Below are 27,630 nucleotides of genomic sequence, written 5' to 3' on the forward strand. Positions count from 1 at the left end.
ACACAGCTATCCTGAGATGTCACTTGCCCTCAGTTGGCTCTGTGTCTTAACCAGCTCCATCAGCCACTTAGCTTCCCACTGACTCAACTGGAGCATACCCACCCTGCATGCAGTTGCTCACATCTCTCCCTGAGCTCCTCAGCTCCTAGGAATGTTCCATCAATGTGTGCAATGTGCTGGGACCCACACCCAGCTGCAAAATGTAATCGAGCAACAAGCAGATGCTACAGTTAAAGGCTGAGGTCTGACAGATAAAATGTTCCTTGTTTGTGGTGTTTTCAAACAAAATCTCAAACCCTGATCCTCCAGTGTCATCTTCCTAAATGCTGGGATTCTATCTTTCTGCCACCATACCAAGAAACTCTAATGATATCCTTGGCTATCATGAAAATCTAGCTATTACTTTCTGGAGAAGGGACAAAAGAAGGAACATCAAGTTTTGAGAGTATTTCTTTGGCAGGACAGGAAAGGAGTCACAGCCATTGGTATTTCCCAGCAAGCTGGCAACACAGCCAGTCACTGGTTTAAAATAAATACTGTGTGCTACAGTCTTTAGGTTCCTGTTTCAGAGGGAGCTCTATCCTGCACAGAATACTCAGGAGGACTGCAGGAAACAATAGTCCTTATGCCATTGTCCATGGTGAGCTGTCCCCAGATGTGGGCCAGTTGGACAGGCATGCCCTTGTTCCAAGGAAGAGCAATGTGCATGCTGTAGAGTAGCTGCTTGCTTTCTCGCTGTTTCAGCAGGGTCTGGGGAAAATGACATGGCAGTAGGGGCAGAATGCCTCATTTCAGATTCCTGGCAGAGAATCTAGGGAGGTATAAAAGCATGAAGGGTACTAGGCGGTAAAGGCATTTGGTCAAAACTTTGAAGTAACAGATCTAGGCATAGGTCAGTCGGAAGTCCTACCTGCTGTTAAGTTAAAACTTCTTCCCTTTTGTGAAGCTTGGACTGGAGAAAACCAATTCAGCACGGACCCTACTACCGGGATCTGCCGCAACACTCCCTGCAAAACATAACCCTTGTTCAGGATAACCTGCTGAGCCTGCTCTGCCAGGATACCAGCCTGGAAAACTCCAACAGTAACCCTACCTCTTCCAGAAGTCTTTCCTCATTTGCCTTCTGTAGTTGAACCTGGGCCTCCTGAATTCCCTTCCGAACTACTTCTGTCATGTTCTCTAGAAGCTGAAAAACCAAGGAAGATACTGTTTGTGTACGCCTCTTGCCCAGGGCCTAGAACTACTTACACAATCAACAGCATTGGTGACATTTTCCCATTAAGTATGTCAGTAGATGGAATTCTGCACTGAAATATTTGAGCAAAAGTTAAACAGAAAATTAAACAGAAGATGAAAGCTCATGCAGGGCCAAGCAGATAGAACTTGTTGCCTGGCCTTATTTGCCAAAGAAGAGAAATAAGTAGTTATATTCTGAATGATAAGTAAGCACTGTTAAATGTTGAAAGAAAGAAGTTATAGCTAGGAAAAGCCTAGGAAAACCCAAAGTCTAACCAACAGTGAACACATCCAGCTTCTTGGCCTCTTTTCAAACCTCCTCATCCCCTTCCTATCCCAAATTGACCCTTGGCACATGCTTCTCTGTCAGGCAAGGGTAGGTTGGAGTCTGACCTCTAGCCTGGTAGCCTGGTCTTCCATATTACCTAACCAACAGGAAAGTCTGTTTCTGGTGGTGTGGCCCTTATCAGGAATGCCTGTGTTGTTTGTCCTTAGGACACAGCTCCTTTTAGGAAGTCTGACCTCAGTGTATTGCAGATGTGAGCAAGTCCACCAAAGCTCAGCTGCCTAAGCCACAGCATTTGCTACATTGCTTGGTTGGACATGGCTCTTCCCCTACACTGCCTGGCTTAAGACCTAGCTCTCAGGAAAGCAACATTTGGGAAAGAATAAAGTGAACAGATATTCCCCAGGTATAGAACACGGATTAGTCTTACAGACCCTTGAGTTTTCCTCAATTTCCCGGGCTGTGACAGCAATGGTCTCCACTAGTTCAGAAACATCCACATCATCACTTGCCATGCCAATGTAAATGCAGCTCTTCATGCTTTTGTACTCAGGGCCTGGGGGAAGAAACAGGGCTAGGCTGGCTCCCAAGTCCTCAGGACAGTGGGAGGCCCAGACCCATCTGTTCTGACTATGAGACTGAGACTATATCCAAGGGGCCTCCTCCCCAGGAAGAGGTAGAAGCCCCTGATAAAGGAAAGGAAGGCTCAACAGCTGTAGAGGGAGTGAGACCTTACTTTGAGCTCCTCCCCTCTGCGGGCAATGAAAAGCATCTTCCTTAACCCCGTTCAACATGGTCTACTTAAAGTTCACAGTGACTTAGAATAGTTCTTACCCATTTTAAATATGAGGTCAGATTCCAGTTCATTTAACTTTTTCAGAAGTCCAGTGTGTATTTTCTCCCCCTCTGGATCAGATTTCAAACTGCTGTTATCATCATTAGCATGCTCATATCTAAAACATCAGAGCACAGTAACACATCTAAGATTGAGCATCTCTTCAGTCAGGGCTGTAGGTGCAGTATAAACTCCCAGAAATGGGCACAGATGTGGAGTCACCTTTCAATAACGTTATAAGCCTCAGTTTGTGGTCCAGGAAAACAAGAGTCTGGGGTCTTTTATTTACAAGGAAGAAGGAAAAATGAGAGGAAAGGAAGATGACCCAGAAGACTGTGAGGCCAGTGCAGCTCTCTCCCTGGGAACTATTGGATTAAAGTCTCTTTATTTCCAAGCACAGCCGGGTGAAACACAGGCCAAAGCTAGGTTAAGAACCCAGCCAGCGCAGCCAGAACAAAGAGAGCGCGCGGTCCCTCGTGCCGCCCTTTAAGAAGTCCCTTTTACGTCATCCCGGCTTTCCTTCACCCCGCCCTTATGGGCGAGTCCCCAGGTCCACCTGGTACCTGCCCCAGGACTATTGGGCGGGGCTAGGGTTACTCCCTACAGGGAACCAGGCTTACTCTGGAAAACTCTGTATACCCCTCCCATAAGTAACCAATTGTTTACTTTGTGTCTGCCCTGGGCACTTGTGAATTAGCACAAGCAGATGGCACACATTGACCCCTTACTCAAGCCCAATGGTGGGCCAAACTATCTGTCTATGTTAGGCCTTTGTAAACACTCCATAACATCTCAGTGAGTTCTTGGATATGTAAGCATCAGGACCCACTTGTCTTTGTGAAAGTAGTCCTCCATACCTGACAACCCCGATTCCAGGCCAGGTGGGGTCATCAACATAGAGGAGGCTTGCTGTCCCCTCTACCTCCTGTCTGAACTCTTCTCGAAGCTGTAGTGTACACGTCAAAACCGGCAGTTTGCTTTGGATGCAGGTGATGAGTTGATCCACATCCTCTCCTCGAGTTCCTAACCCTGAAAAAATCCACAAAATGTTTGAGAGATGCTTGAGGAAGGACTTGGTGGTGGGGTAGGGGAGGGTACCAACAAGGTCAAACGTCAAAGTTCTTAGTATTAGCTGAAAAAAAAATATATATATTTTTTGGAGACATGATTTCTCTGTGTAGCCCTGACTGCCTTGGAACTCCGTCTGTGGACGAGGCTGGCCTTGAATTCAGAGATCCACCTGCCTCTACCTCCTGAGTGCTGAGATAAGGGGTGTGCCACCACCACCACCTAGCTTGGGACTCATCCTATAGTTGAGGCTGGCCTTTAACTCATGCAGTCCTCCTGCCCCAACTTCCAAAGTGTTAGAATTATGGGCATGAGCTACTATCCCTGACCTAAATGTTTTTTAAGTTGCTCCACGTAACTACAGAAGAATCGGGTTACAAAAACTAACACACTTGGGGCTGGGGCAATAGTTCCCTGGTACAAGCGAGAGGCCCAGGGCTTGAATCCCCATGGATCCTAACACAGAAAGCTGTTGTGTCACGGTGTCATGGCACACACCTCTAACCACAGACTGGGGAGGTGGAGACTGGAGGATCCTTGGAGCTCCCTGGCCAGCTCAGTGAGCTTCCAGGGTTAGGCAAGACACTGTCATAAACAATATAAGGTGGACACAGATAAAAGGCACCTGATGCCAACCCCTGGCCTCCACGTGCACACATACACATACCACATACATGAACACATTTTTAAAAATCAGGTAACAAGCCGGGTGGTGGTGGCATACGCCTTTAATCCCAGTACTCGGGAGGCAGAGGCAGGCGGATCTCTGTGAGTTCAAGGCCAGCCTGGTCTTCAGAGTGAGTGCCAGGATAGGCTCCAAAGCTACACAGAGAAACCCTGTCTCGAAAAACCAAAATCGGGTAACAAAAAGGACCCTAAGAGAGACATACATACATTTTCCGCCTAGGAAGGAGAAAAAGACAAGATCTCCTAAGTAAATTGGGAGTGTGGGGACAGGAGGAGGTAGAAGAGGAGAGGGGAGGAGGAAAGGGAAGTGGAGAAAATTGAATAGCTCAATCAAAAAAAAAAAAAAAAAAAAAGTCAGGCTGACAGGACTCAGTGGTAAAGGTGTTTGCCATCAAGCCTGGCAACCTAACCTTGGTTCCCAGGATCCACAAGGGTAGTAAGAGAGAACCAAGTCCCAACAAGTCTTCTGAGTTCCACATACATGTGCCCTTTCCACACAATAAAAAATAATGAATACATAACAATTTAACTGTTGCTGCTCCAGGGGACACAGCTGTTTTGTATATTTAATTCACAGTAGAACTCTCTACCTAGAAGCCATTTTCTCACAGAAGGATTGACTCAGGTTACACATATCCTGTCATGGGCTGAAACAAAAAGGCAGATTCCTGATTTATATGCAAATATTAATGGAAGGGAATGTTTTGGTGGATTTGTATCTGGGACATCAGAGGGCAGTGAGACGGTACCAGCACCATATGAGATACACTGAGTCATGTCAAGTCAGCGTTAGAGGCCTCAGGAACTCAGAGGTGAGGGAGTCTTGGCAGTTCACTCTTCCTCCTTCAGGCTCACAGATGCTGCCTAGATGTTCTTTGCCAGCCTCCAGCACTATTTTCAGGGCTGGGGTGGAGGCCATCAGCAAGCTCCAAAATGGCCTTTCCTTTGAAGGACAAATTTTCTTATTTTGATGAGCTTGAGAAAATATCTTTGTAAAAACATTGAACATCTCATGAAAAACCACCAAAAAGATTCTTAAATTGTTTTAAATCTTATTATAAAAAGCATAACCAATTTTTTCACTTTCTCACCAACTGCATCTTTTTAAAGTTAATATATAAGAAAGGGCATTAGTGGCACATGCCTTTAATCCCAGCACTTGGGAGGCAGAGGCAGGCGGATCTCAGTTTGAGGCCAGTGTGGTCTACAAAGCAAATTCCAGGACAGTCAGGGCTACACGGAGAAATTCTGTCTTGAAAAATAAGAAGAAAAGAAAGGTGTGGTGACTCATGCCCTGCTGTATTCAGGAGACTGAGGCAGGAGGATCAAGTGTTTAAGGTCAGCCTAGGTTACACAGCAAGACCCTGTCTCTAATAAAATAAGGGTTGGTAAAACGGTACTGTGAGTGAAGGCACTTGCTGACATGTAATAACTGAGTTTGATTCCTAGAATTCACATGTTAAGAGGAAACTGACATCCTAAAACTGTCCTTTGATTTCCATATGTGTAATGCGCATACTACACCCCCCCCAAATAAATACAAAATTTAAAAGTCATACATATACTAGGGGGTGCACACCTTTAATTCCAGCACTTAGGAGGCAGAAGCAGGCAGATCTCTGTGAGTTCAAAGCCAATGTGGTTTACTCAGTGTCTCAGGCCTGTCAAAGGTACAAAGTGAGACCCTGTCTCCAACTCTATATATTTACAGGGTATGGTGGGCTATGTTGACACATACATACGTGAATGGTCCAATCTAGGAAAAATGGGGAAAGCCTGCCTCTTTTCAAATAGTTACCATTTTTTTTGTGTGAAAAGACCAGAGCCTTTTCTAGTAGCTTTTTAGAGCATTACCATAAAAACAGAACAAAGAGCTTATTTTCTCCTGCTTACCTGTTGTTTTATTAGTGACCGAGAGGGCATATCCCCACCTTCTGTTTTCAGACTTCAACTGCACTGCTGTCTGCAATGTCTAAAAACAGAGGCTCTACTCTATTAGTCCCCAGGGTAACTGGGGATCCTCATTCACACCCCCCCGTGTGAATGCCTAAGAACTTCTGGAGGGTTGACTACACAAGCATCTCTATCTCATCTCTCTCCTCTCTCCTCTCTCTCCCCCCCCCCTCTCTCCCTCTTTCTCTTTTTGAGACAGGGTTTCTCTGTGTAACAGAGACATCCCTGGCTATCCTAGAACTCACTCTTGTAGACCAGGCTAACCTTCTCAGTGATCCACCTGCCTCTGCCTTCCAAGTGCTAGGATTAAAGGTGTGCACCACTGCCATGCTGCCTTATACATTTGTATCTTTAATTATGTGTATTAAAAAACACACTGCAAGCCGGGAGTTGGTGACGCGCACCTTTAATCCCAGCACTCAGTAGACATAGGCAGGCGGATCCTCTGTGAGTTCAAGGCCAGCCTGGTGAGTGCCAGGATAGGTTCCAAAGCTACACAGAGAAACCCTGTCTGAAAAAACAAAAACAAACAAAACAAAACAAAACAAAAACCCCACATTGTAACCTTAAATATATACTATTAAAGATGTAATTAAGCATAAATAAAGGCATGTCTAGGTTCTATTCCAAACACAGTGTCAAAATGCTGGTGGTGACCCGGCTACTGAAAGGTTTGATTGTTTGGGGAAGAAGGGGTTCTGTTATTGAAGGCATTTTATATATTTGATTATGATTTCCTCTCTCCCAATTCCTCCCAGGTCCTTTCACCTCCTTACCTACACAACTTTGTTTTCTCTTTCAAAGCAAACAAAAAAATGAGAGGGGAAAAAAAAATCCAAAACAAACAAGAAACACACCACCCCACCTAAACCTAAAATTGAAACAAACAAAAGACCCATAAGGGAGGGAAAAAGGCAAAACAAAGCAGAAGGAAACAAAAAAGTTCACAAAAATCCCACTGAGTTAGTTTTGTGTTGGCCACCTTCTCCCTGGCACTTTCCCTTGCCAGCAGGTATTTAATTGCAGACTGCTTTTTTTTGTTGGAGAGACAAGGGACAGGGATACCCTGTTCTCCTCCCTTCTCAGTGTGGGACCCTATCAGCCTTGAACCTGTGCAGGTCTTGTGTGTGCTGCCACAGTCTAAGTGCTAAAAGGTTTGAAAGCTACACAGGTTACTCAGATGCGAGGAGGAACCAAAATAGAAAACCCAGAGTCACAGGAAATCAACACACAGAACTGAGTGGCTCCAGATGTCGCACTCTTTCTGAGAAGTTATGCTGAAACCTAAATTTGGCCCAAAGAAAAGCTCCTTCAAAGGGAGATGCTGCAAACTCCAGGAGAGCAGGAGGACATAAGGGAGACCCATCATCTGACTGCCTTACCTGCTGCCGTCATCAAAGGGCTGAACCGCACACAGGTGCCATCTACCTCCAAGTCCATGACAGTGAGACCACACATAGGCACCAGCTGTTTCAGTTGTTCCCCTAGCTGCAGGGAAAAGGACAGAGAACATTCCTGCAACAGGGGACTTCAATATCTTTACCACATACCCTCATAACCTCACCAAGACTAAAGTGGCTCCTGGAGATAGTTTCCCTTATTCTTTAGGGCATCTTTCAATACTTCATAGCAATTTCTTGTTTCCAGCCCTAAAAACAGACCTTGCCTAAGAGACACTGCCCCCCCCTTTCCAATGAACAGTACATTTTATGTTATTCCAAATACAAATTCACTTTAGAAAAACATGCAATACAGTTAAAACAAAATATGAAATAAAAATGACTTACTATCTTAACACTGACTACTGACGTCTGATATATTTCCCAGGGTCTTCTCTGTTTTTGTAGCAAAACAGGGCATTCTACACACTTTAGGAACCTACTCTTCTTTTATGTGTATGCAAGCACACATTTGTGTGTGTACATAGCTATGTGGAGACCAGAGATCAATGCTGGACTCTTCCTCAGTCATTCTCCACCTTACTTTTTTTTTATTATAATTTTTTATTTAAATTAAAAACAATCTTATTTTACATACCAATCCCAGTTCCCTCTTCCTCCCATCCTCCCATGCCCCCACCAACCTCCCATCCCACCCTGCATCCACTCCCCAGGGAGAGTGAGACCTCCCATGGGAGATCATCAAAGTCTATTTGGGGCAGGGCCTAGGCCCTCCCATGTATTTAGGCTGAGGAAGTATCCCTCCATAGAGAATGGGCTCCCAAAGTCTATTCGTGCAGCAGGGATAAACACTGGTTCCACTGCTGGAGGCCCCAAAGACTGTCCAGGCCTCCCAACTGACACCCACAATCAGGGGCCCTGGTTTGGTCCTATGCTGGTTTCCTAGCTGTCAGTCTGGGGTCCATGTGCCTCCACTTGCTCAGGTCAGCTGTTTCTGGGTTTCCCTAGCATGGTCTTGACCCCTTTGCTCATCACTCCTCCCTCTCTACAACTGGATTCCAGGAGTTTGCCTCAGTGTTTAGCTATGGGTGTCTGCTTCTGCTTCCATCAGCTACTGGATGAAGGCTCTAGGATGGCATTTAAGGTAGCCTCTCCACTATTGCTTAGGGTCCTAGTTGGGGTCATCCTTGTGGATCCCTGGACATTTCCCTAGGGCCAGATTTCTCTTTAGACCTATAATGGCCCCCTCTATTAAGGTGTCTCTTTTCTTTCTCTCATTCTCCTTCCTGATCCCTCATGTTCTCCTCCCCCCTCCCCTTCCTACTACCCCCCTCTCCCAAATTGCTCAGGAGATCTTGTCCCTTTCCCCTCCCCTTCTCTGGGGGACCATGTATGTCTCTCTTAGGGTCCTCCTTGTTTCCTAGCTTCTCTGGGGTTTGTGGATTATAGGCTGGTGATCCTTTGTTCTATGTCTCATATCCACTTTTGAGTGAGTACATCCCATGTCTCCATCTTATTTTTGAGACAGGGCCTCTCCTCACTGAAATTGTAGCTTATCGATTTGTTTAAACTGTCTGGTCAATGAACCCGCTGAACCACCTGTCTTTGCCTCTCTAGTGTTAGACTGTAGGCATTCTGCCATGCATACCTAGCTATTTTTTTTACATGGTTCCTGGAGAGTTGAACTGGGGTATTCATGCTTGTACTGCAAGTACTTTACCATATAGAGCCACCTACCCAGCCCCAATAACCTGCATTTTTCCCCATCTAATTTGTGCTGATCATGTTCCATCTGTTTAAAATATTTTTCTAAGTGGTGTACCGTCATGGGGCTCTGATATCCCTCTACAGCCTCAGAAAGCAGAAAAAAAGAAAAAAGAAAAGAAAAGAAAAGAAAAAAAAAGCATACAGTTCCTTTAACAGACACTGCTGTTCAGCCAGCAGCACTAAATAGAAACAGAAATGGTAAGCTAAGTAAAAAAACCGCTTGCAGCAACTCAGGTATTGGCTTCCAAACTAGAAAGATTTAATGCAGTTCTCAGTCATGAATCTCCCACCAGGATGCAAGCTTTAGGCTTGTCTTTCAAGACCCAACCCAAGAGTGGGCGGGGCAGCCTATAGAGCTGCTCCTGGAGGACCCTGGTGTAGTAGCTGAACAATTTAAAGTTTGCTCATGAAATCACACAAGGCTAAAAGATAATCAGTAAAGGGGGTCCAGACAGAAAAACAAAAACTAAATAGGTTCCAGTGTGTTTTAAAATGTGGTAGGCTTAAGAAAAAGAAAATGACAGTCATAGAAAGAAATAGTTTAAAAATAATAAAGTACAAGTAATATAAAGGAAAAAAGCCACATAAAGATGGGAAATGCACAGGGAACCTGGATCCTGTATGCTATTGTGTTGATTTTTAATTTTTTGATTGTTGAAAAGCAAGGGCAGCTGTTAAGAGACCTGGAATTGAAAGAGGACTGTGGAAATAAACCAGCCTAGACATTTTAAGAATGCTTTAACTTAAAAAAAAAAAAATTTTGTCAAATAGAAATCAAAAACGCTTTGAATAAGTGATTTTGTTTCCTGTGGAAACAAAAGGCTGTGGATTCCTTCCAGGTTGATATGGATCTGGTCTGATCAGGGGAGAGCGACTGAAACTGGACAGGTGATATCTATCAACTAAGATTCTAGCTAGTCTTCCCAGGACTTGGTCATTATTTCAAAATTTCCTCAGGGACCCCTGGGGATGTCTTCACCCACAGCCAGCAGGAAATGGTATGGAAAGGACTGTAACCACATTCCCAAGAGATTTTAAAAGGGTGTGGTGGTCTTTGGTTATTTTGTAGGTTATAGATGTTTGTTATTATTTAGGGGTCTATAGGATAAAAACAACTATTAACCTCAGATATTTTGTACTGGCATGGATTTTTGTATATGGATACAAATTCAAAGCCAATTTTGTTACTCTGTATGTTTCTACTCTTGTTTAAAGGATTTTTGTGTATTAATACAAATGTAAGGTTATTTTAGTTACAACATATTGTGTATATGTTTCTGCTCTTGTTTAAGGTATTGTACCTACAAAGTTCACTTAAACATGTAAGGTAAAATTCCAGTTTTGAAAGCTATTATTATGAACAATTTAGGTAATCAAGAAACACAGGTTAGTAGTCATTTATAGCAATCATATTTGTAGATATTTTAGGTAGATGGTCTTCAAACCTTTCAAAGACCCATTGAACATAGCATATAAAATGTTTTATTAATTTAGGGCTTTTCGAGACAATGAGACACATCTGTTCTGGCGGCATGATTTACTTGAGAAATGATGGGCATCGAAGAAACTCCTATGGAGTGTGCTTTCATTGTGGCCAGGCTAGCCACTGGGCAAAGAAACTGCTCTTGCCTTTATTTACAGTGTGCTGTATGCAAACAGGATATGCAGGACCCACAGGCAAGTAACCACTGAACTTTGCCTGAACAAGTCAGGATGGTCCCTTCAGGGTTCCTGCTTCCCAGAAAAACCGCCAGGCATTCTGCAGGACACACAGGGAAGTGACAACTGTCAATATAGGCAGGACAGTCTTTTAAATTTCCTGCTTCATTGAAAGGCTGGCTAGATATTAGGGCCTGTGGACTGAAGATGGATGCCCCAGCATTGCAGAGCAACTTTGGGTGGCTGTCCAGGCAGTCAGATATCTTTGTCATTTTTAGAGTTTCTGGAAGTCATTTGCAGTGCATTTTTTGATAACTTAAATAATATTATGTCCTTCTGGTGCCTATGATGGCATTGAAGACTAAATAGTTGTAGTTGCAGTTTTCCTTAGATATGATAGAAAGTTAAATAAAAAATTTTGGATTTACTAAGATAGGATTATGGAGTATTTTCTTTTAATTTGCCAGATACAAATGAACTGGAACTCATTACATTGTGAATGTAGTCTTTACTTGATAATTGTTCTTACTGTGTACAGTCTCATTATGTTAAAGTTAAAAACCTTTCATTTCTTTTTATCCAGACAAAAAGGGATAAATGTGATAGAATATTATTTTAAGGTGTGTGACATGTTTATGCTGCATTTGTTTAACTCATTGAAGCTGTGATTCTTTGCTTGTCTAAAACACCTGATGGTCTAATAAGGAGCTGAACGGTCAATAGTGAGGCAGGAACAAGTATAGGCGGGGCTGGCAGGCAGAGAGTCTAAGTAGAAAGAGAACTGAGAAAAGGGAGGAACAAGAGAACAAGGAGAGGAGGATGTCAGGGGCCAGCCACCCAGTCATCCATCTACACAGCCATCCACAGAGTAAGATTTACAGAAGTAAGAGAAAGATGAAAGCCCAGAGGGTAGACAGGTTAATTTAAGAAAAGTTGGCTAGAAACAAGCCAAACTAAGGCTGGGCATTCATAAATAAGACTCCATATGTGGTTCATTTGGGAGCTGGGTGTCAGGCCCCCCAAAAGAGAAAAAACTTCTTACTCCATGTCTACAGGTTTATAATAGCTTCTTTGAATGGCACAGCAAGCATGTATTATTTATTTACCAGAGTCCAGGAAATGATGCTGCTGTGAACATCTGGGATGGTCTGAAAGGAACCGGCCCCCAAAGGGAGTGGCACTATTATAAGATGTGGGCCTTTTATATATATTAGGTGTGGTCTTGTTAAGGTGTGCCACTGTGGAGCTGGCTTTTTGAGGTCTCATATATGCTTAAGCCATGCCCAGTGAGACAGACCACTTCCTGTTGCCTGCAAGATGTAGGACTCTCAGCTACTATTCCAGCACCATGTCTGCTGGCATGCTGTCATTCTCCCAGTTGCTATGCTCCCTGTCATGATGGCAATGGACTAAACCTTTAAAATGTTTTCCTTTATTAAGAATTGCCATGGTCATGGTGTCTCTTTACAGCAACAAAAACCCTAACTAAGACAACATCTTTACCCTATTGAGAACACTTGAAGTCTAAAATATAGAGGTACTACATGTAAGTGTCCAAACAGCTGCTAGAGCAGAATGCTGGCCCACTTTGCCTGGCTGCCATGGGTGCTCAGGGGACACCTGTGCATTCTGATGCATTTTGTGTGTTTGTTTTTTCTTTGAGACAAGTTCTTACTATGTAGCCCTGGCTGTCCTGGAACTCACTCTGTAGACCAGGCTGGCCTCAAACTCACAGAGACCCACCTGCCTCTGTCTCTGGAATGCTGGGATTAAAGACATGTGCTACCACACTCAGCTTTAGGCACTCTCTTGTTGCCCAAAGCAGAGGTCCTGAAGTTGAGGCTTTCTTTAGATGCTGCTTTAGCCTTGCACAGCAATCAGGAAATGGTCACAGGAGACTGTGTATGAGCTGCTTATCTGATTGAGAAGAGAACAACTGTGGTCTCTCTGTAGGAGGCACCTTCCTTTGGCTATGACTAACCACAAATGACCATATAACAGCAAGTGTGAGGCCAGGTGACAGTGCTCCAGAAATAAAGAAGAGAAGATAGCAGCCATCTTTACCCATCGGTTCAGTGCATCACAGGGATCTCTCTCCCGACCAATAGCTGCAGGTGCCACGTTGGATACTGGGACAGCTTTAAAGGCTGGATCTGAGGCCAAACACAGAAGGGATTAATTTCCAGAAACAAGGCTACAGGAAACATTACAACTCAATTCCACTTCATGTAGGTGCTAATGTGAGTCCTAAAAGAACAGCATCATATATTTGTGGAATCAAAATATCTGAGAGGTTAAGGTCCTACACTTTTTTGATGAACTAAGTGACTTCTCAGTAGATTTTTAGAATAGGATGCTTCCCCACCCCACTCTGGTTTCCCAAGACAGGGTTTCACTGTATAACCCTGGATGTCCTAGAATTTGCTCCATAGACCAGGCTGGCCTTGAACTCACAGAGATCTGCCTGCCTCTGCCTCTGAGTGCTGTCTAAAAACCTGTACTACCACTGCCCAGCTTAGAAAAGAATTCTTAATTTTCTTTCTTTTCTCTCTTTTCTTTTTTTAAAATTTGCTTTTAACACCGGTCTAGTGGTGCACAGCTATAATCTCAGCCTTTGATAAAGCTGAGGTCAGAGGATTGTTAAGAGTTCAAGGCCAGCCTAGGCCCCAGGGGACAATTAGGTCTCAAAAGGAAAAAAAAAAAAAAAAGAATAGCCAGGTGGTGGCTTTAATTCCAGCACTTGGGAGGCAGAGGCAGGCAGATCATTGTGAATCTGAGACTAAACCTACTTTATATAGCAAGTTCCAGGCCAGTCAGAATGAGAAGGGGGTGGGGTGGAGGAGGAGAAAGAGAGCAGTGAGGATCTATCCTCCTTAAGCAAAATACTTGAGAATTAAGGGCTAAGAATTTAACAGGAGAATAGGAGGGTTAAAGTCCCACACTTTCCCCTCATCATGTAACTCATAAAAATATCCCTAGAAATACAATTCTTTATTTCCATTTTCTAAGAAATTACTCTTGCCAGGTGGTGGTGGCACACAACTTTAATCCCAGTCTCTGGGAGAAGAGGCAGGCAGATCTCTGTGAGTTTGAGGCAAGCTTGGTCTACAGAGCTAGTTCCAGGACAACCAAGGCTACACAGAGAAACCCTGTTTCAAAAACAAAAAACAAAAGAACAAACATAAAACCACTCTCCTTAGAGGAATTCTAAGAAAAAACCAAAGCAAATCTTGAAAAGTTGACAACTAGTCTGCTAAGCACTGTGTGGTCTAGCTGGCTCAGCACAGGCTATGTGGTGGGCATTTGGGAGTCCTTTGTTTGGTCATAGGGATTTAACACTAGCATGCTTGTGAAAACTGTTAAACTTTTCCAAAATGACTGAAGATGTTTAGCAATAAAAGCATATAGACTACTTACTTGATTTCATATAATATTAAATTTAAAGCCTGAAACACAAATACAATTTTTTTTTTTAATCACCTACCTGAACCTGGTAATTCTTGGAAAAATCTGAACACCACTACTGGAGAACTGAGCTCATCTTCCACCTGCAAAAAGGGAAATTGGCTATTACAGTATGAGGTGGTATCTTTGGAAAAACAGTCAGAAATGCTGCTTGTACACAGGAATGTTAAAAAGCTCAAAGGCTCTAACTGGCCATTTGAAAGGAAAATGAAATTGAAGGTTTCTTACTCTCTTGACCCAACAATCCCTACAAAATCATGCAAACCAGCAGCCTTTAAAAAAAATGTATAGGAATGTTTTGCCCGCATATATGTGTGTGAACCACGTTTGTGCCTGGCACCCACAGAGGCCAAAAGAAGATATTGGATCCCTCGTAGTAACTCTAATTACAGATGGTTGTGAGCCACTGTGTAGGTGCTGAGAATCAAATCTGGGTCTTCTACAAGAGCAGCAAAGTGTTCCTAACTGGAGAGTCATCTCTCTCCAGCCTAAATCAGGAACCTTTTATACTCAGGGATTTTTTTTTTTTTTTTTTTTTAGGCATTGCTTTTAGAACAGGGCTCAAGTCTTCCGGCAATGCACATACCAGCAGTCTAAAATATACTGGTGCATTGTAAGCCAAGTAACTCAATGTTATTTCCCACTTGATGACAATGCTCACTGCATTACAATTACAATGACATAAACCAACCATCAGGCTTTACCATACAACCATGATACATACCAAGCAGCAACAGCTGGCAGGCTCTGTGGTATTTTGTTGGATAAAGCTTTGGGGATGCTTTCTTTCAACATTTAACAGCTGTAATCTATCATTGTAGTCATGAATCCTGTTTTGAATTATGCTATGGCTGATAACTCACTTAGTAGGACCACAACAGGAAGTGTTAACTCACAGATAGGCTCCCTCACTATGTAGTGCTGGCTGGCTTGGAACTCAATATATACACCCCTGGCCTTGAATTTATAGAACAATCTTCTTTGGTCTCCCAGGTGCTGGTATTAAAGGTGTGTACCACTAAGCCTGGCTCTAACACTTTAAGGAGGTGTGTGGAGGAGATTCTGATCTGGTAAGATTTATATTTAAATTTTCTAATTATTTATTAAGCTGGTTCTTATATTAAAATGCTTTTAATCTGCCATCTCTAACTTTCACATAAATAAAATTACTAATGCCTTTAAGAGAGTAAGGACTTATTGTTTAAGTAGAATGGGGCAAGTTCCACAGGAAGAAAAAAAACTAAAAAGGTGGCAAAATAACCTCCTCATCTTTTGAGGTTAGGCAGAATGATCCAGTCTACAAAGTGTGTGTGTATAATCATGTAATTATATAATATATAATCATGTAATTATAATATATAGATATAAAAATCAGTTTCCTTTCTTCCTTTGAACTGTGATCTCAGTGTCAATGCACACAAGAAATACCGTGCAAAGGTATATACAGACATGCAAGATTCTACCAACATAATACACTTGAGTTATCTAATTCTAAATTCTGAAGTATTACATTAAGCCAAATTAAATCCAAAAAGTTTAAACCATTTCTGGGTTCAAAACAAAATGAATCTAAAAACAAGTGTAAACAGAAGCAGCTTCGAAAGCTGGACGTGGTGGCGAAGTCAGGAGGCAGAGGCAGGCAGATCCCTGAGGCTACACAAGAAAACCCTGTCTCAAAAAACCCAAAGACGACAACAACAGTGCAGCAGCAGCAGCAGCAGCAGCAGCTGTAAAGATAATCTAAATTGCATGGACAGGGAGCATAAGTGGTTGTGAACCTTTTCTTTCATTGTTGAGGTCCTATATTTTAATGCCCATCTGGTGGATGGCAAATTGACACAAAGCTTCTGCAGGAAAAGAAATAACTATAATATTAATATATATGTATATATATGCATATATATATACACACACATACACACACATACATACATACATACATAGAGAAAGAGAGAAAGAGAGGGAGAGAAGGAGGGAGAGAGAGAGAGAGAGAGAGAGAGAGAGAGAGAGAGAGACAGAGACAGAGAGCGCCTGAGTAAAAATAAGTTCAATGAAGAAGAAAACTCCCAGGGAATCAAGTGATGTATGTCCTATGTATGTGATCTCCAGGTGCTGAGGGGAAGGCTTCTTGAAGAGGAGACGTTTGAAGCGAGACCTGAAAACTCACAACCCAGTAGGAGAAGAAATGAGGAGCAGTGAGTGTCTCCACGAAGAGGCAGCAGAACAGGTAGTGGGTATTATGTGTTAGGACTGTTGGTTTTAGGCAGCCCACTAGTAGCTGTGACAGTTGGTGACTGACACGCTACTTACTATGTCTTTTGTTGATTGCTGATCACATATCCTCCACTGAAGGAAGCAGCCATTGAAAGCAGGGCTGTCGAAAGGGTTGCTGGACTCAGTGTAGCTTTGCAAAGACACTCCAAGAGAACTGACGGTTAAGAGGGGACATGGGAGAGCCTGAGTGGGCTCAGCAAGGGAAAGGAAAACCACATGGGCTTAGTACTGCCTCAATTCCTAACAAGCTCATTCTAGTCCACTTTGAATCTTATCTGCAGGCAGAGGTGTCCAACCAATGTACTTTCATTTGACAGCTAAGATGATAGAACAAGACGTTAAGAAAATAACTCAGGGGGTGGAGAGGTGGCTCAATGGTTACGAGCACTGGCTTCTTCTAGAGGTCTTAGGTTCAATTCCCAGTACCCACATGGTGACTCACAACTCTCTGTGACTCTGTTTCAGGGAATCCAGTGCTTTCTCCTGGCCTCTACACACATGGTAAGAAGACATACTTGCAAATAAAACATCCATATATATAAAATAAAAACAAAGAATCTTATGAAAATAAGAAAATGACTCAGTGTCACAGGGTCTGCTAAGAGCAAAACTCAAGTCTCCTGACTTGGAATCATCCCCTTTGCTCCTCCAATGACCTACTATCCTCTTCCAAGTTTCCTCTCAACTGAATGCAGCAAGCTGACAGGCTTCAGAATGCAATACAGAGTACCCTCCCCTCTCCCCAATACTGACTTCTTCCTTGCAACCTATTCTAAACAAAAGTGATTATAATAATCTGGAACCCAAATAAACTCAAGGACCAACTTTGAAATAAACCCTTGTTTTGCAAAAGTGCCAAAGTGCTCACACTTGGTGAGCACATTTAAATAAAAACATGACCTATTTATTTCCTTAAATTCTGAAATACCATGAAGCAAAATGTCAAAAGCTGCCCTCCTGGATTGATACTTTTAGTTGTTAGTCCTGCTAAGTGTCTGTCTCCTTGTGAGTTACTACTTGAGGGAGCAAAGATCCCAAAAGACAAGACCTGGGACATTTCTTTTTCCTCAGAAAGCAGCCCAGAGTGTTCTGAGACAGTCATCAACGAGGGTGGGTGACCTCAAAGGGTGACCTTGGAAGGAGAAGTCAAAGGGGTCACCTAAGATCTTTGTGCAATTCTAGAGTTTAAAAGAATTATAGGTATTTAAAATCCAAATATTGTTTGGCACAGATTTCTTAATTTCACACTAACTATATATTTAGGTCATAAACATATGCGTGATTCCCTCCTAAGACTGTTCATTGGAACTGTCACAACTCAAATGAAATGTTATCACACTTGGGGAAAACCATTTTCTTTACTGGAGCTAAAAAAACTTAATGCAAAAGCAGAGAAAATTACATACTGCTGGCGATGGTGGCACATGCCTTTAGTCCCAGCACTCTGGAGGCAGAGGCAGGTGGATCTCTGTGAGTTTGAGGCCAGCCTGGTCCACAGAGAGAGTTCCAGAACAGCTAGGGCTGTTACACAGAGAAACCCTGTCTTGAACCACCCTCCCCTCCAAAAAGAAAGAAAATTATATACTATACCAAGATTTTGATGTGGTCCACTTTTTTCAAACTTTCTTGCAACCGTTGACTCTACAAATAACAACATAAAAAGTATACAACCTTTTTAGACTGACATATTAACAGATTTCACGAGGGTCTTTGCAATAAGTAAATAAGCACTTCAGGCAGACAAAGGCATCTGTAACTTGGTGATTCCAATTTTTACAACTCTACATCTGTATATATTTTTTCAATTTTTCACATGTAGGGCTAGCAAGTGAAGGCATATAGCATGCCAAGCCATGAGAATGGATACAATTACCATTACTATATAGTCTCAAGCCAATAACCCTGATATGAGAACCATTATAGTTCCTAACTCAGGGAGTAGAGGAACATGAATTCAGCAGACATTCGAGTATTGGATGTTGCCCCTCAAGGAACCCCACTTGAAATGTGTTCTATCAATGAAACCTATATTCTAGTAAAATTGTGGAGATCATATGAAATAATGCAAAACTCTTCATGCTGTTTGGTATGGAGTAGATGCTCAATAGCTGCCACACACGATGCAAGAGGAGATAGGAGGAGGAGAGGGGAATCACAAGAGACAGCTTTCTTTTATTATGAATGCATGGCACAGTATGGACTAGAAGGCATGAACATGAAGACACGCACACCTGCTAATGCCCCACAGTTTCACAGGTATCCTGGCCTGGTGAGTAAACAGCAGGTTGTCATTCAAACCCTCATGACCACTGAAGATTAGCTACAGTTTGGGTTGTAGGAAGTTTCCAGAGCTGTGGTAACCTAAAGGTAGTTAATGTCATCATTATTTTCCTGCACTCCTAAAGCCAATTCCATGGGGAATTGAACTTCTCCCATGAGTACTCAAACCTTCCCCTAATTTGACTAAGTTGCTACGGTAATAAAGGCTTATATTTCCTAAGAACTATATCACGATATGAGCTAACAGAATCATGAAAACTTTTTTTTTTACAATGGATATTTTTTTATTTGAATTAGAAACAAGATTGTTTTACATGACAATCCCAGTTCCCTCTGCCTCCCCTACCACCCCTCCCCCAACTAAAACCCTACCTATCACATAGCCTTTCTGCTCCCCAGGGAGGGTGAGGGCTTCCATAGGGTGTCATCAGTCTATCATATCCTCTGGGATAGGGCCTAGGCCCACCCCCGTGTGTCTTGGCTCAGAGAATATTCCTGTATGTAGAATGGGCTCCCAAAGTCCACACCTATGCTAGGGATAAGTACTGAAATACTACAAGAGGTCCCGTAGATTTCCGAGGTTTCCTCACTGAAACCCATGTTCCTGGGGTATGGATCAGTCCCATGCTGGTTTCCCAGCTATCATCTGGGGACCAAGAGCTCCCCGATGTTCAGGTCAGCTGTTTCTGTGGGTTTCACCAGCCTGGTCTGGACCCCTTTGCTCTTCACTCGTCCAAAAATACCTTGGGGTAACACTAACCAAAAAAGTGAAAGACTTGTACCGTAAGAATTTTGAGTCTCTAAAGAAAGAAGTTAAAGAAGATACCAGAAAATGGAAAGATCTCCCAAGCTCTTGGATAGGTAGGATCAACATAGTAAAAATGGCAATCTTGCCAAAAGCAATCTACTGATTCAATGCAATCCCCATCAAAATCCCAACACAATTCTTCACAGACCTTGAAAGAACAATTCTCAACTTTATATGGAGAAACAAAAGACCCAGGATAGCCAAAACAACCCTGTACAATAAAGAAACTTCTGGAGGCATCACCATCCCTGACTTCAAGCTCTATTACAGAGCTATAGTCCTGAAAACAGCTTGGTATTGGCAAAAAAAATAGACAGGTAGATCAACGGAATCAAATTGAGAACCCTGATATTAACCCACACACCTATGAACACCTGATTTTTGACAAACAATCTAAATTTATACGATGGAATAAAGAGAACATCTTCAACAAATGGTGCTGGCATAACTGGATGCTGGCATGTAGAAGTCTGCAGATAGATCCAAGTCTATCACCATGCACAAAACTTAAGTCAAAATGGATCAAAGACCTCAACAGAAATCCAGCCACACTGAACCTATTAGAAGACAAAGTGGGAAATACCCTCGAATTAATTGGTACAGGAAACCGCTTCCTGAAATTTTATACCAGTAGCACAGACACTAAGATCAACAATTGATAAATGGGACTTCCTGAAACTGAGACGCTTCTGTAAGGCAAAGGACACAGTCAGCAAGACAAAACAGCAGCCCACAGAATGGGAAAAGATCTTCACCAACCCATCATCTGACAGAGGGCTGATCTCCAAAATATACAAAGAACTCAAGAAGCTAGTCTCCAAAACACCAAACAACCCAATTAAAAAGTGGGGTTCAGAACTAAATAGACAATTCTCAATAGAGGAATCTAAAATGGCTGAAAGACACATAAGAAAGTGTTCAACATCCTTAGCCATCAGGGAAATGCAAATCAAAACAACTGTGAGATACCATCTTCCTCCTGTCAGAATTGCCAAAAGTAAAAACACCAATGACAGTTTATGCTGGAGAGGATGTGGAGAAAGGGGAACACTCCTCCACTGCTGGTGGGAGGGCCAACCTGTACAGACACTTTGGAAATCAGTATGGCCACTCCTCAAGAAAATGAAAACACTTTTTAAAAATGCTTTTTATAAGCTGGGCATTGGCAGCACAAGCCTTTAATCCCAGTACTCGGGAGGCAGAGGCAGGTGGATCTCTGTGAGTTCGAGGTCAGCCTGGTCTCCAGAGTGAGTGCCGCCAGGATAGGCTCCAAAGCTACACAGAGAAACCCTGTCTAGAAAAACAAAAAAAACAAAACAAAACAAAACAAAAAGCTTTTTATAACCATAAATCTTGAAATTACTTTTTAATATAAAAAAGAATGAATCTACAAACCAAAAAAAAATGAAATACTAATTTTTTTTTAAGTATAAAAACAACAGGAGAAAGTGCCAATATCCTGGGTATAGGGAGAAACAGTGGAGTATTTGTTTGAGGGTACTGAGACTGAACCCAGGGCCTTGCACATACCAAGTGTGTGCTCTACCACTGGCCTACAACCACAGCCCAAGAATATATTTAAAACAAAGATTTAAACCTATATGAATAATCTATGTGACCAGATACTACTTAATAGTTTAATGCAGATTACTTAAGTCCTTATAAGTAAATTATTATTGCATATCACATTGAGAAATTAAAGGTCTCAAAAGATGGCATCATGCTTTTAAATTGACACAGGGATCAATGTTCACACCACACAAATATGACTGTTTTCCCTTTTTAACATCGCTTCTCATGTAATCCAAAATGTCTTCAAACTCACTATGTAGTGAGGCTGGTCTTGATCTCCTCCTTGATCTTCCTGTCCCCACCTCACGAAAGCTGGGATTACAGTCATGAATGGCCATACTCAAACCCAATCTCTTTTTCCTGCTGCCAAAGTTGGCCTTGAACACCTAGCCTTCCTGCCTCTGCCTGCTTCTTGAGTGTTTGGGAAACAGGCCTGAGCTTCCATACCTAAATTTTTTGTTTTTTAAAGGGTAAGGTCCTTAATATGTGTGTCTGTCCAAAATTGCTATACCGAAACCCAATATCCTAAACAATGATATTCTTATGAAAGTGGTTAGTACATGATGGCTCAAGCATCATGCACTAAAATGGATTCATTAAAAAAGACTTGTGAACATGCTTATACAAAGAGGATGAAGGGATGACGGCTGGCAGTGGGGGGCACACCATTAATACCACTAGAGAGGCAGAGGTAAGGCAGATCTCTATGAGTTTGAGGCCAGCCTGGTCTATAAGAGTTTCAGGGCATCCATAGCTGTTAACAGAGAAAGTTTCGGGAAAACAAAACAAAACAAAACAAAATGAAAAAGCAAACAAAAAAGAAGGGAGTGCATTCCCTGTTTCCAGGTGAGAATACATACATGGTACCCTCTAAGGCCTTCACCAGACACCGAATCTACTGACATTTGACCTCAGTTTTGAGCATCTACAAATATAAGCAACATGACTCACAAATTACCCAGTCCAAGGTATTTTGTTATAGCAGCCAAACAGATGACATTCACCTATAACAAAATTTATGTTTTTCATCCTTAGAATACCTCTAATGCAGAGAGATTTGTCCCCAGAGCCTTACAAACAGGAAACAAACTACTATATTAAAAATATTAGTACCTGGGAGATGAAGAGATGGCCCTGCAGTAAGAACACTGGCTACTCTCCCACAGCACCCAGGTTCAACTTCCATTACCCAAATGATGGCTCACAACCATGAAATTCCAGTTCCAGGGGATCCAATGCCCTCCTCTGGTCTCAGGGCACCAGGCATGCACATGGTACGCAGACACATATGCAAACAAAATAATCATACACATAAAATAAAATAAATCTTAAAAAAAATAGCCATGCCTTCTAGCAGAGTTTAGAGCTATTGGTACTGAGAGCTGCTGGGAGAGAGCGAGCTCCCTTTCTTTAGGGTGTGGCTCTGGTATGTCTAACCTGGTCTGTGAATGGACCAGGAATGCATATACACAAGAGGCACCTAGTTTGTTTGCTGATGAGATGGTACACCACGGTGCCAAGATACTGGACAGACAGACCAAAAGTAAGATTTCCTTGTCTCTGCTTCTGTGGAGGGGCCTCTGTAACTCTCTAATGTTCAGGTTTCTACTCACACACACAAAAGAGTATACTGGCAGTGCTAAATGGGACTTGATAGGTAAAACAAAAACAAAAACAGACAAAGTAAGGTGGGTATGGAATGGAATGGGATTTACAAAAGTTAGGAGAGGGGAGTAAAACTACAATATATGAAATTCTAAAACCATTAATAAAAATACACACAAAAAATAACACATACTGAATTTTATTTTTCTCCTTTCTTTTTTTAAGTTTTATTTATCTTTTTGTTTTAAGACAAGGTCTCTTTATGCAGTCCTGGCTTTCCTGGAACTTGCTATAGAGGAATAGGCTGGCCTCAAACTCAAGAGATCCTTCTACCTCTGCTTCCCCAAATACTGGGATTAAAGGTGTGGGCCACTATACCAGGCTTCTACATTGAATTTTCAATTTCTATACTCCCTCTCCCTGGAAGGCCAGTCAGTCAACAGCAGTATTTATGCACCTTCTCTCTTTCTGGAAGTCATCTTGTGACACTTTTCATCTGCAAATAATATTGGCCAATGCCACCAGTCTCTCCCAGAACCCCTAAGAAACATGCATATACACAAGAGGCACCTAGTTTGTTTGTTGATGAGATGGTACACCACGGTGCCAAGATACTGGACAGACAGACCAAAAGTAAGATTTCCCTGTCTCTGCTTCTGTGGAGGAGCCTCTGTAACTCTCTAATGTTCAGGTTTCTACTCACCAGCTGACAGGCGTGCTTTATTCTTTCCACAATGCCATCAAGTCCCAAGTATTGTAAAGATAACCACAGCGGCAGGGCTCGGAGTTTGTCTGCAGGCTTATTTGATGTAAGACCAGCTACTAGAGTCTAAAAGAGACAAGACAGGTGCACTGACCAGGGCTGCTGGAATGTCAGTACTGACGAGCTACTCTTCACTGCACACTAGGAAGGTATCAAATGCCATGCTGGAGACTTGGCTCTGGCCTTTCAACAACCAGCACCCTAGGTGAGTGAGCTCAGAGCCCCAGGTGTGCTCAAGGGGTCACAAGTGAAGAGAGGCAGAACTACTCCAGCTGAGAATCCAGATGAGGCATGTTCTAGAGCCACGCTTCTTAGCCACTCAGGAGGCAGCCTCTTGACGGGTTACTATGAGCATCTTTGAAATGGTTGGCCATTTTCAACTAAGCAAGAAATCAACTGTTAGAGCAGTAATGACTAAACATTTACTTTGCATGTACCTATCGCTAACACATCTGCCAAAAAAACACAATTTAGGGTTTAAACTGAACTATTATGTTACAACATGTACAGGAAAATATGCGTCAGGGGTCTTAAATGGTAATTCTACTTTTGGGAATCTAATCTCTGGAAATAATCTAATATGTAAAAGGATGCTTGTCTTATAAACAAAAAGTTGGCAACACCCTAAAAGCTCACAAATGACCATTTTTAAGGAAATTGTGATCAAGCAACAGAAAGAAAATCATAGACATAAAATGCCACACACAAAAATAATCTTTCATATATACAAGGAAATACAGGGCATACCTGAAAATATTTAAAGTGTGGCTTCCTGAGCTGAGAAGATGGTGTTCATGTGAGTTTGATTACTAGACCCAAGGGAAAGTGGAGGGAGAAACTTTACAAAGACACCCTCTGACCGCCACATGTGTGCTACCACATGTGGACTTCCTCGCCGCCACCCTCAAATGTTTTTTTTTTAAAGTATGGATTCGATTTTCTTTCTTTTCTTTATTCTTTCTTTCTCTCTTTCTTTCTCCTTTCTCTCTTTCGCTCTTCTTTCTCTTCTTTCTTTCTCTCTTTCTTTCTCTCTTTCTTTCTTTCTTTCTTTCAACACACAGAGCCTATGTATCCTAGGTTGGCCTTGAACTCCTGATCCTCTAGTCAACCTCCCAAGTGCTAGAATAACAGCAGGCACATTCTACTACACCTATTTTATGTGGTGCTGAGCATGGAATCCAGAGCTTCAAGTATGCTAGGCAAGCAGTCTACCAATGGAGCTCCAGGTCCAGCAATTGTTTTTTGTTTTTATTTTTGACACAGGGTCTCACTGTGTAGCCTAAGCTATCTTAGAACTTGCTATGTAATCCAAGATAGCCTTAAGCTTGAGATTTTATTGCCTTAACCTTCTGAGTACTAGGATTACAGGTATGTGCTACTATGCCCACTTTAAAAAAAAAAAAAAAGGCAATGGAGAATATGGGCAACAAGGTACAATATATATGTATCAAAATGCCATAATGAAACCCATTATTTTGTACATTTGCAAGAAAAAGTAATTTAAAAAGGCAACAGATGTAGAATTAAGAACAGAAGTAGAATTAAGAAAAAATCCTTTATTTCTCTATATTCTATCCCAGAAGGCAATTATGAATACCATTCATTCCCTAGTGACAGTCAGCTCACCAAGGCAGGATCATCATGTTTGTAGAGTGTCACTGCAGGAATGGCTGGCAAACCTAGCCACGGGCCAGGAGTCAGTGTCATGCTATCACATTTGGTTGCAGCCTACCAAAAAAAGAGCTTTGTTCATTAGGTGACCAGAGGACACAAAACACAGTCCCTCCTGTAGTCATGAAAACTATGAAAAGCCAGCATGGACTGAACAGACTAAGCTCCTTATCACCACCAATATTCAATAAACCAACAACATACCAGCACAGACGAGGAGACATAACCTAGAGCCAATGTTGCCAGATTCACACTGGAAGAAAAAGGACCAGTCTAAGAACAAATTAGTTAATGTTACTTATTCCCTAAGTAGGTACTCTACAAGAAAGAACCAATTGTGTTGTCATGATATGTGAACTTCTTCACCGATGTCTTTTGTTTCACTAGCATTTATTAAAGAGAAAGATGGGAACTACAGAAATGCTAATGAAAGCTTCAAAATAGACTTTTAATACCAAAAAAAACCAAACAAACAAACAAAAAACATGCTTTAGGGGCTGTCCCTGCTTAGTTAGGACAATGGCCACTCCTCCTCAATCACTGTTCTTTTCGTAGACATGATAAAAGAACTCGTAACTTGGATGATGAAGTCACATGGGCATCTGGCTGCCTTGTACCTGCCCCTCCTTTCCCTAAAGACACCCCAGGGGCCTTATGTCAAACCACCCTATCACCTTTGCTAAACTATAAGCTCAGGTGGAGTCATTTACCCACTTCAGTGGTTTCCAAAACACCTCAACTATCAGAGGAACTCACAGAACATGAAGCTGGAATGGGAGCTAGGATTTCTTTTTTCTTTTTGGTTTTTGCAATACAGGGTTTCTCTATGGCTTTGGAGGCTGCCCTGGAACTAGCTCTTGTAAACCAGGCTGGCCTCGAACTCACAGAGATCTGCCTGCCTCTGCCTGGAAGCTAGGATTTCTGCAGTTACTTTTTTTTTTTTTTTTTTACCATAATAGGAAATGTCTCTCCATGAGCCAAAACATAGGAAATCAAGTCAAGTGACCATGATTAGGAGAGAAGTGGAGGGGAATATATGGAATTCTTAAAGCCAGTCCTAATACTGGTCATTTCAGTTGCACAAAGAAATAAAATCTCTTTTTGCTTTAGCTGGTTTTGATAATTTTGTCATCTGCAATGCAGGCTTTTAATGATAAATATCAGTTTGAGTTTGGTCTGGGTGTCCACTCTCCATGAGGACCAACATGGAACTGACCAATCTTACAGTGTACTTACCCTTCCACATGAAGCCAGATGCCATATTGCTCACAGAGCTCCTTCAAACGTCCAATCTTGTCCGTATGTCCAACTGCTGCAGTTCCTATAATAAACAGGAGATTTAAAAGCAACCCAGTACCTTCTGAATCTTTACAGTGAGAGAGTTTTCCTACAGAGTTACATAGCATCTCCACAGGATTGAAACAGCAGTATATTCCTACCTTGAAATCTTTCTTGTGGGATGACTTAAAATCAACACTTGCAAGTTGGTTTGTGTAGAATGTGCCTCCTTCTTTATAAGTATCTAATTTTGTACTGAAATTGTGTACTGGATTTTTAAATCACTAGACCTGTTGGGTCATAGGAAATTGCCAAGTCTGCCACTTGGGACTGTGGGACTGTCAATTTAAGCCTGCATTCTATAAACACTTTCTTTATAAACCTCAAAGCTTTGTCCACAAGCATTTTTTTTTTTTAATGTTCTTTATGGAGCCTGTCGACTGTCTTCTTTTTTTCCCCTTAAGATTAATTTATTATACAGTATTCTGTATCCCTGCAGGCCAGAAAAGGGCACCAGATTTCATTACAGATGGTTGTAAGCCACCATGCAATTGCTGGGAATTGAACTCAGGATCTCTGGAAGAGCAGTGAGTGCTCAACCTCTGAGCCAACTCTCCAGGCCTGTCCATAAGCATTTTTAACTATTTCCTCTTTCAGATTATGTCTCATCAATGTGAATTATTTTATTCTCACTACTCTAAGTATAGTATATTTGTTGACATTGTTCAAGATATCCTTTCTCATTTTTTATCTCTACATCCTGAATTATTTTGATATAGGTGTCTCCTTTATAAAAACAATATGTAATATGAGTTTGAGTTTTTACCACATAGGTTCTTTGTTATTATAAAACATGTATTTTGAAGAACACTTAAACATATATCAAAGACTTGGAGCTCACCCCTCAGTAATTTGCACTGTAGACTTTGCTGAGCATACCCCTTTTTCAGATAGGACTCAAGTAAACCATAGAGTCATGTATTCCTCCAAATGCCCTGAATTTTCATTTAATAAAATCCCAAC

At 42.0% G+C, this 27,630-nt stretch overlaps 1 protein-coding gene across 11 annotated transcripts in view; it reads right to left on the reverse strand.

The window, feature by feature from the left end:
* Positions 1-27,630, reverse strand: part of Pdxdc1 (pyridoxal dependent decarboxylase domain containing 1) — a 62,856-nt gene that overhangs the window by 3,595 nt on the left and 31,631 nt on the right. For 10 of the 11 annotated variants that reach the window (XM_027387900.2, XM_027387894.2, XM_027387899.2 and 7 more), the window contains 13 exons: positions 26,566-26,650; positions 25,534-25,582; positions 25,285-25,386; positions 23,599-23,724; positions 18,221-18,271; positions 14,376-14,439; positions 12,956-13,044; positions 7,448-7,553; positions 3,215-3,386; positions 2,357-2,475; positions 1,957-2,078; positions 1,094-1,186; positions 911-1,007 (listed from right to left, as the gene is read on the reverse strand). In XM_027387900.2, coding sequence (XP_027243701.1) covers positions 911-1,007; positions 1,094-1,186; positions 1,957-2,078; positions 2,357-2,475; positions 3,215-3,386; positions 7,448-7,553; positions 12,956-13,044; positions 14,376-14,439; positions 18,221-18,271; positions 23,599-23,724; positions 25,285-25,386; positions 25,534-25,582; positions 26,566-26,650 — 1,275 coding nt within the window. Of the gene's footprint in view, positions 1-10; positions 812-910; positions 1,008-1,093; positions 1,187-1,956; positions 2,079-2,356; positions 2,476-3,214; positions 3,387-7,447; positions 7,554-12,955; positions 13,045-14,375; positions 14,440-18,220; positions 18,272-23,598; positions 23,725-25,284; positions 25,387-25,533; positions 25,583-26,565; positions 26,651-27,630 lie in introns of those variants that run through there. The other variant, XM_027387901.2, reaches the window with a different exon arrangement.

Source organism: Cricetulus griseus (genome assembly GCF_003668045.3).
Source record: "Cricetulus griseus strain 17A/GY chromosome 1 unlocalized genomic scaffold, alternate assembly CriGri-PICRH-1.0 chr1_1, whole genome shotgun sequence".
NCBI lineage: Eukaryota > Metazoa > Chordata > Mammalia > Rodentia > Cricetidae > Cricetulus > Cricetulus griseus.